The 9,562-nt window shown below is 44.8% G+C and overlaps 1 protein-coding gene across 10 annotated transcripts in view; it reads right to left on the minus strand.

Moving 5' to 3' along the window:
* CALCOCO1 (calcium binding and coiled-coil domain 1) overlaps window positions 1-8,930 on the minus strand; it is a 32,385-nt gene extending 23,455 nt beyond the window's left edge. For 6 of the 10 annotated variants that reach the window (XM_045588037.1, XM_045588038.1, XM_045588042.1 and 3 more), the window contains exons 1-7: window positions 8,797-8,889; window positions 6,363-6,542; window positions 5,921-6,023; window positions 4,977-5,167; window positions 2,567-2,725; window positions 2,018-2,166; window positions 19-109 (exon numbers count right to left, since the gene is read on the minus strand). In XM_045588037.1, the coding sequence (XP_045443993.1) occupies window positions 19-109; window positions 2,018-2,166; window positions 2,567-2,725; window positions 4,977-5,167; window positions 5,921-6,023; window positions 6,363-6,518 (849 nt within the window). In that variant the 5' untranslated portion in view covers window positions 6,519-6,542; window positions 8,797-8,889. Of the gene's footprint in view, window positions 1-18; window positions 110-2,017; window positions 2,167-2,566; window positions 2,726-4,976; window positions 5,168-5,920; window positions 6,024-6,362; window positions 6,543-6,636; window positions 7,503-8,796 lie in introns of those variants that run through there. The other 4 variants (XM_045588035.1, XM_045588036.1, XM_045588039.1 and 1 more) reach the window with 4 other exon arrangements.
* Window positions 8,931-9,562: the final 632 nt, after the last annotated feature.

The raw sequence follows: 9,562 nt of genomic DNA on the forward strand, positions 1-9,562 counted from the left end.
CCAACCCTGAGCCCTTACCTCGCTTTGCTCCTTGTCTGCTTGTACTTCCTTTAGTTGCCCAAGGAGCTTCTCTTGTTCCCGAGTCAGGGCCTTCACTGTGTCTCTAACCCTGTGAGTGGGGGACAGAATGCCAGATAAACAACTGATCACCAGAGAAGGAATGAAGGACTCCAGCTTCTGTCTGGAGCTCCTACTGCTGCTCCTCTGGGCCCAGACCCCTACTTCTCTCTGGGATCTCAAATTCCAAGCCCAAAGTACCCAAGACTCCTGATTCTAGAGCACAATCTAGAAATAAACAGTTTTTCTTTTCTCTTTATATATCAGTTTAAGAAATGTCCTGTCGATGGTTCCCTCATTGTTTTCACTCATTTAAGAGATCAGGATCCAGTCTTTTCTAGACAAGTGACAGTCACTGTTGATTGTAAACTTTTGGTCTAGGTGAGAAGTTGGCAGACTTTTTCTGTAAAAGGCCCAACAGTAAGTATTTTTGACTTTGTAGGCCATGGGGTTTCCATGGCAACCATTCAAATCTCACTGTAGTGAGGAATAAACCATAGATAATAAGTAAATAAGTGAGCATGGCTGTTCCAATAAAATTATATAGGCACTGAGAGTTTAAAATTTTTCAATTTATTGATTTGAGAGAGAGAGAGAGAGAGAGAGAGGGAGGGAGGGAGGGAAGGAGAGGCAGAAAGGGTGGAAGGGAGGAGAGACAGAAAAGGGAGGGAGGGAGGAGAGACAGAAAGCGAGGGAAGAAAAAGAGAGAGACAGAGAGAGAGAGAAGAGAGAGAGACTTTTTGTTGTTCTACTTATCCAAGTATCCCAATTATTGATTTTTGGATATGCCCTGATAGGGGATCAAACCTGCAACCTTGGCACATGGGGATGACGCTCTCAGCTACCCAGCCAGAGCATGAACCCTGAAATTTTAATTTCCCTTATTTTTCACATGTCAAAGATATTTCAACCATTAAAAACTCAAAATCATCTTTACCTTGTGGGTTGTACAAAAACAGGTGGCGTGTGAGATCTGGCACATGGGCCACTGTTTGCTGACCCTGGTCTAGACAGTCCCTAATCTTTTCCAGATGCTCAGTCTGATCCCTGCTGTTCTATTCCATGATTTAGAACCTAGACATTTAGTATCTCCCTAGGGCAAGACTAACATCCTGAACTGAAGAAGCCTCAGGGGTCAACTCACTTTTTACTCTGGGCCTTGGACAAAATGCCTCTTTCCTTTAAGAGTTCGAAAAAATAACAAATCTACCAGTACTGAATGAAAGAAACCTACGCTATTCAGTGGAAAAAAGAATTAGAATATTTCTCTTGAAGAACAGGCAAGGTCAGTATTTGTGTTACTTGGTAGAGATAATAGCTGTCTGCCAGAAGAAAGAAATTTATTCTGTGTGGCTTCAAAAGTCTAAGGCAGGACCACAGTATGAAAGTTACAGAATGGGAGAGCTGAATCAACACAAGAGGTACAAAAAGGACAGCTGTCCAGTAGTAAAGAGGCTGCCTCCAGAGGTAGTGATCTTCTCTTACATATCGTCTTGAATACCTTACATTACTCCCAATGCTAAAAATCTATAATTTATTCCATTTTTCAGGGCAGAGATTCCATAACAGTCATGGATCACCAGTTCTATCATTTCCTAATAGTGAGATCAAAGTCTAAGCTTATTCTTTGCTGTGGTATGATCCTAAATCCATCCTCTCTTGTGTTAACTGTTCTATCCATTTCACTTTTTTCAAATCCTCTACTCCTAGCTCCTGCTTAGTTTTTGCTACACAATAAATGGTAACTACAATTAATTCTGAAGGTGAGGAATACAGAGTAAGTTAGGAAAGATGGAAGAGAGCGAGGCAGAATAAAATATCCTCAGTCAATGAAATACCCTAAGAGAAGTTGAGAAAAGACAGAGAAACCACCTAAGAAAGAGCAGTTTGTGTGCCTGTAACAGGAAGCTGGAGTTCCGGGGTCACAGGAAATGCAATGGGGTACAGGAGGGCCCCTCACCTGTCCAGCTCCACCTCCTTTGTCAGCACTTTCTCACTGATGGTCTGGATGTCATCTTCCAGTTCCAGGATGTGTGCCACGTGATCTCCTTGTTGCCGGCTCAAGATGTCCCTCTCTTCTGTTAATTCCCCATGGGACCGGGAAAGCCCCTGGAATTAAGGTTCCCCCAGAATAGAAAAGTTGAGACTCGTTTAAAAGAGTAGAGCAAAGGCTTACAAGGAGCATACCAGAGTTTGTTCCAACCCTCTCATCCAATAACCTTTTTTGAAAAAGACACTTAAGGAAAAATTCCCTTACCAGCGGACACACCTACCCCAACCCTACCTCAGCATTCCTGTGTTCAGAGAACTGAGTCTTTTACAAATCTGGGACACGTCTCCTGTCATATCAAATTTAATCCTACTTGTTACACCTTAAGCCTATTTCTTGGATGTCAGAACCATCGTAAAAGCCCACTAAAATCTCCCTTTACCCTCTTCACTGGGTTAATATTTTGATCTCGGGTGAGCAGCCAGCCCTGTCCCACCCTGATCCTTGGGCAAATCCCACCTTGTACTGCTCTTTCAGTTCCGCGTGCTCCTGCCTGGCAGTCGCCAGAGCCGTCTCCAGCTCCTGAACTCGGCTCCTCAGCTCCGTGACCTGCCCCTCCAGCTGCAGCTTCAGCTGCATCAGGTCATTCCTCTCTTGCTGGCTCTCATCCAGCTGGTTCTACAGGGGCAGGAGGAGAAGAAGGTGGGCTTGTGCAGCACCATCCCATCACTCTGCAGATTCATTTCAGGATTGGGAAGATACATCAGCATAGGATACAAAGAGGCGAGTTGTGTGCTACTGGAGTCTGCCCACCACCCACCACCATTCCTCTTAAAAAAAATGTTTTTATTGATTTTAGAGAGGGAGAGAGGAAGGAAAGGAGAGGGAGAGAAAAAGAAAAACATCGATGTGAGAGAGAAACATCAATCGGTTGCCTCCCATTCGTGCACCACCCAGATTGAACCCCCAACCTAAGTATATGCCTTGACTGGGAAAAGAACTGGCAACCTTTTGGTGCACAGGATAACACTTGGCCAACCGAGCTACACCAACTAGGACCCCACTCCTCTTTTACTTCTTTTTTTTTTTGTTTGTGTGTGTTTTTTTTTCTCTTTTACTTCTTCCCACTCAAGGGCTGGCCCCTCCTTGGCTCAGCAATTGCAGAAATCTGGTAGAAATCTTTCTCAATTCACACAGACAAGACAGATGGCTCCCCTAATTTTAACCTATTGGTTCTGGAGTCAGACACTACATTTAAATCTCCAACACAATTTTTATGAGCTATGTGAATCTGAACAAGTGACTTAACTTCTCTTAATCTCTGTGTCATCTGTAAAGTGATCCCTTAGCCTAGGTCTGTGGTCAGCAAACTCATTAGTCAACAGAGCCAAATATCAACAGTAGAACGATTGAAATTTCTTTTGAGAGCCAAAATTTTTAAACTTAAACTTCTTCTAATGCCACTTCTTCAAAATAGACTCGCCCAGGATGTGGTATTTTTTGGAAGAGCCACACTCAAGGGGCCAAAGAGCTGAGTGTGGCTCGTGAGCCGCAGTTTGCCGACCAAGGCCTAGGTTGTTGCAAGATAATTGTAATGAGAATGATGAATATAAAAACAGAATACAGTGTAGAAGCTTACGTATCTCTGACTAATGTAAGATATAAACATCTTCCTTTTCTTGTGTTGATTACACGGTTAGAAGGTTCTAGAGGGCTGGAGTTTATCTAAACCAAAGACAAGCTACTCATTCTCTTCTTCTGACCTTCCTCAGCCGTCCTCTTGCCTGGGGAGTGTACTCCCTCCCCACCTAGCACTGGTCCACACCTTTCCTCAGGAAGTCTTCCTTGCTAACATCTGTCTCTACCCCCTAATTCTTCTCTATTTGGTTCAATCGAAAAATAATACAAAAAATATAAAATTTAAAATTTTATAGGAGACACTTAAAAATAAAGTACCGTATTTTTCAGACCATAAGACGCACTTTTTTCCCCCCAGAAGTGGGGGGAAAAAGTCCCTGTGTCTTATGGTCCAAATATAGCCTACACATATACTTTAAAAAAAAAGTTTTTTTACTTGCCCGGCTCTGTGTGGTCTCTGTGTGCTTGCCCAGCTCTAAAATGGTTCTAAATGCTGCTGTTTACTTTACAGGGTTGATTACATGTGTTTATGACTGTGATGTTGGGTTTTAATGCACATAAAATATTTTAGGACACTATTTGTTTCAGAATCTTTTTTCTTCATTTCCCTTCTCTAAAAACTAGTGCGTCTTATGGTCCGGTGCGTCTTATGGTCCGAAAAATACGGTACTAATAAGAAACAGATTATATTAATTTTAATAATATTTTATCTAACTCACTATCAAAACTATTATTTAAACATATAATAAATATAAAAATTATGGAGATCTTTATACTTTTTTTTTTTTTTTAAATACTAGGTCTTCCCAAAATCTAGTAAGTATTTTACCCACATAGTACATCTCGATTTGGACCAGTTACATTCCAAGCGTCAAGAGCCACATGAGGGTAGCACCTCCAGTCTAGGACAGCGCAGGCTGGGGCCCTATCTGCTTTCTCTCCTCACCTGTCCTGGAAGTGGGTTTCATCCTCCCCTTTCTATGGTCCTTCCTTCACTGGAGCGGCCTCCCTCTACCCTTTGTATCTCTAGGGCCTAGGGCAGGATGTAGCACTTGAAGAAGAAATGCTCAAAAAGCTGTTATGGAACCTTGAGTAACATCGGTTTGTGGGTGGCTTGCTTCCCTGCCCTACGTGTTCATGTCTATGTTAGATTGAGACTTTCTTGAAGGTAAGATTTAGTATAACTCCCAGTGAGGTCTCCAGTTGAAGCTACAGCCACGGGGAGGGTCCAGTGGGAAGGGCCCCCTTGCAATGCTGTCCTCCCACTCCCCTGCTGTTGCTCTATTCTCACCTGCAGCACAGTTGCCTTGGGGACAACCAGCAGGATGTCAGAGCCGCCATCAGTCTCCTCAAGAGTCACCAGTTCATCCATGGGCCTTGGCTCTCGAAACTGAAAAGGGGGGCTCTGTCCACACACCCGGCCCTGGCGATTCACATATCGAAACTGGTAAAGCTGGGCTCCTGGTTTGGGCAGGTAGCTGGCTGTGGGAAAAGAATGGACCCAGGACCACAGTATGAGCCCAGGCCCTCCAGTGCTCAGCGGGTCCCCTTGGTGTATTTTATTAGCGACTCTTTGGCTCTGCTCCCTTGCTTCCTGTTCCATATTCTGTTTTCTCTCCTCTCCACCTCCCATAGACTATTGCTGTTCCCTGGGATATTCTTCTGCCTAGTCCTCTCTTTCTCTCCCAAATCTTTCTTCCTCAATAACAGTAATAATAATAATAATAATGATAATAATAATAATAATATTTATTGAGTGCCCACCATGTACCAGAAACAGTGTTAACAGTTTTCCCTATGTCATTTAAAATCCTTTTATTAGCCCTATAAACCAGGCATCTCATTTTAATGTTAAGCTAATAGAAACATAGAGATTAAGTAATTTGCCCATTGTCAAACAGCTTATAAATATTAGAGCTAAGATTTGAACCCAGGTCTTTTAGAATCTAATGACCACCTTCTTCTCAATATATGGCACCACTTTTCCCTCTTCCCTACCCACCAGTTCCCCCTTCTTTCGGTAGGAGGTGGAATTAGTTGCACTGCACAGATCCTGCCATCTCTAAGTCCTTGATTCTATAACAACCCCATGTCTGCTGAGCCTGTCAGATATTTTTTTTGAGCTTATTTTTCCTTGTTCTCTGTGCCTAGTTTTGTGTTTCTGAGCCCACTTCCTTTTTCCAAACCTCTATCCTCCTTGACTCCTCCCTCCCGGTTCTCTATCTCCCCTTGTACCTTGGAACTGGACGCTGGCATGGACGGGGGAACCATCAGTTGCACTTTCAGGCACTGAAGACCACACAAACGTGTGGTAATCTCGCACACAGGCAGCCTCCACCTGTGAAAGTGCAAGGTGAGAGAGCGCTATGGTGATGGGACTACCAGCTATAGATGGCAGAAAGGGCCGAGGGACTGAATGGGAGAACAGGATTGTGTTACAGTGGCAAGGATGATGAAAGCCAGGGAAAGTGGGGGGACAATAATGTGTAAAAGAGAGCAAAGCTAAGATGGGGAGCTGAGCTTTGCTTATATATTGTAGATAACTCTCTGCCATCTGTGCCATCTTTTCCCTTCTTCTCTATCAACATGAGCTTGAGAATACAAGAGCCTAGTCATTCTTTCTATTCCAACCAACCCATGGCCCATAAACTTGAGCAGAAAGGGGTTCCAGATATACCTTAAAGATGCCAATCCAGTCACTGGCACTTGGCACGGTGCCTGGGGGAAGGGTGTAGTGACATTCCACCTTCGTATTGGGGATGTAGGTTCGGGCCACATTCAGAAAGCTGACTCCTCCCCGAGATGGTACCCGGCTTATTGATGATTCTTCCATCCTTCCCTTGAGATATGTGCCCTTCTAGAAAACAAAGAGTTAATATCCTAAAGTATCTCAAAGTTATTTTCCCCCCTTCACCTCCATCCACCCCTACACACAGCCCTTGCCATTATACCTGGAGGTGAAGTCATATTTAGTATCCAGTCCCTGAGGGTTATAGGTCCCTTTTAGAGATGTCACTCTTAGTCTGAAGGACCTAAGGCTGGCCTTCCATGTCAACCCTGGCCCTGTCTCATACTACTCCCATTCTAAGTCATAAACTCTTCCTACAGTTAATTTTGCTTGTTTTTCACTGCCCCATTGATCAAGTCTCAGTATCCTAGGCTCCTCAGTCCCTCTTTTCCCATCTTTTAACATCTTTGAGGATTCCAAGTTCTTCAGGCTCCATGTCCGCATTCCATCCCCCACATCTCTGGTTCCTGAGTTAAAAATCCATCTGAGGTGTGGAGCCCCCTCATTCTGAGGTCTCCCTGTGCCTGAGCTTGTTGACCCAACTGCGCAGGAATGATTACGACACCTGGAAATAGCAACAAATCTCTGAAAGTAATGACTGCACCTCCAGAGCTAAAACATGGCTGAGGGTGGAGAGACAACCCAATCCTCAGGGCCATGAGCTCTCATTCTCTTCCCGTCTCTGAGCTGGCTAATCCCATGAGTTAAAAAAAAAAAAAAAAATCAAACAAAACAGCTTCCACTCTCATCTAAGAGACAAAGAGAAAGGGAGGATATAAGGAAAGACAGGTTCTGTCCTCAAGTTCATTAGTTCAGGAAGTCAAGAATTCTGGAGGCGGCTGCTATAAGGGTGGAGTGAAGCACTGAGCAGGAACGTGGTGTGGGGAGATGGAATGTGGGGGCCTAGAGCCAGGAAAGCCCCACCCCTGGGCAGGGGACAGGCTGGAAGGTGGGAAGTAAGGAGCCCTGAGAAGGGAAAATTTACATATAATGTTGAGAGAGGGAAGAGATAGTTCAAAAAGAACTTAAACATTCTTCTTTTCAGGCAAACTGGTTTGACTCTATGTAACCCAGTTCTGGTATATCCCTCCCTATTTTCTCTCTGCTCCCCTCATCTCAATTCTAAGTGTTGAATTCCTCCATTCCTCCACCTGCTTGGATTGACAGTTGGAAGCACACTATAGGATGAAAGTGAGAGGAAGAGGTGTTCCAAGTTAGGTGGGGAGAAGAACAATAACAATCAACAGAGCTCTTCAGCCTAGGGCTGTGAGATGGCCCTCCTCATCCACTCTTTAGCCCACTGATCTACATCCTGTGTCAGCCACAGCCGCCTGCCTCCAATCAGCCAGGCCACTCGTCATGTGCACACCCCCAAACATCACAACCCTACACCAGGTTGAAGTAAGGGGGATAGGAACTTTAAAAAAAGAAAGTCACTCATCAGAGAAGGAAAGGTGGGCCAGCAGTACAAAAAAGAACTTTTTAACTGAATTGAGGAAAATAGGTTTCTTTAGATTTTTCATCTCTCTTAAACATCCCTAGTTGGATTACTGCTGATCCCCAGTAAGGGCTGTGCAGGAGGCAGCCAATCAATTATTCTCTCTCCTTATTGATGTTTCTCTTTCTCTTCATCTCCTTTTCTCTCTGAAATCAATAAAAATATAACAAAAAAACTAGTTCATATTTTCTTCAAATACAATTCTCTGGATCCCTAAGGGGGCATATATTATCCCAAAGATCTAAGCCTGGGGAATCCCAAATACTTGCCACAAATAAAATTCTTAAGAGTTGGAAACATTTCCCAGGCCTAAAAGAGAGCTCTGTACGTGTGCAATCAAACTGATGTGTTCGCATGGTGGGATACCACCATCCCACTCTGTAAGGCTCTGGAGTTCCTTGACGTTCTACACCTTGGAAGGTTTTCCCCGAGCCCCGCAGCGAGTCAAGCGTAGCAAAGGCCTTTGGATTGGCGAGGGGTGTGGGGGCGGTAAGGGGAAAGCGAAGGTTGTGAGGGCCAAGTCTTGCATGGGGAAGAATGAGTAAATAGTTCAGTCTCTCCCCAACTCCCTTAAGCGTATCAAGCTTTTTCTGAGAAGGACAGAGAGGAAGGTGAGAACAGTGAGGGGCGGCATCCCTTTGATTAGGGCCCCCCTTCGAGACCAAGAACTCCCACGACAGTGGGGCTGGCTTCTCCCGTACGGAAAGTATTAAAACCCAAACGTTTCTGCAACCCCTTCCTACAGTCCCCTTAGTTTATCCTTTCATGGACTGAAAGTGGGGTGACTCCCCATAAGATCCCCCCAAATTAGGCCAAGTTTCTTACCCCACAGACGGATCAGCTGTTTCCTTACCTTTCACCAACAACAAAAACAGCACTCAGACTCCGAGAGGGGAGGGAGAAGAATGAGCGCGAGGACTTCTGGGATTTGTGGTTCCTCCACGGTCTTTTACTGGGGAGCTGACTTGGATCTGGGACTACATATCCCAGGAGGCTGTTGGGCAAGGAGGGCGGAGAGGAGGGCGGTCGTGGCGGCGGCCTCACCAGTGCATTCTGGGAGACGTAGTTCTCACTTCCATGACAGCAAACGAGGGTGTGGCCATCAAAGGACTTCACGGCCCATGATTCTTTAGGAGGGGGCAGGCTGTATTAGTGGTGACTGAGGGTTTGTAACGTGCGTAGTTGGGGGGTGGGGAGGAGTTAGGGCTTTAACGCCCGCGGTGTAATACTTTACAGTGCGACGAGCGACTTCAGATGCACTTTTTCGTTTACTTTTAACAAGTTTTGAGATAAATAGTATTGTTTTACACACTTTATTGAGGGGTAAACTAAAGTGGGAAAGGTTAAGGAACCGGTTTAAAATATCAAAGTTATGAGATGGTAGAACACCAGGCTTGCATGTCTGTCTGTAAACGCCGCGCTTGCCACGACTTCACAGCCACCTGCCATTTAAGGGATGGGAAGCTAATGGCTGTGCTAGCAGTTTCTTCTCTGTTTCAACCTCAGGGACAGCCTTGTAAAAACTACGTGTTGTGCACCTCTATTTACTACTTGAGGGTGTCAGTGCTGGGCCTGGCAATAAACCCCTCGA

Source organism: Pipistrellus kuhlii, unplaced genomic scaffold (assembly GCF_014108245.1).
Source record: "Pipistrellus kuhlii isolate mPipKuh1 unplaced genomic scaffold, mPipKuh1.p scaffold_m20_p_3, whole genome shotgun sequence".
In the NCBI taxonomy this organism is placed as follows: Eukaryota; Metazoa; Chordata; class Mammalia; order Chiroptera; family Vespertilionidae; genus Pipistrellus; species Pipistrellus kuhlii.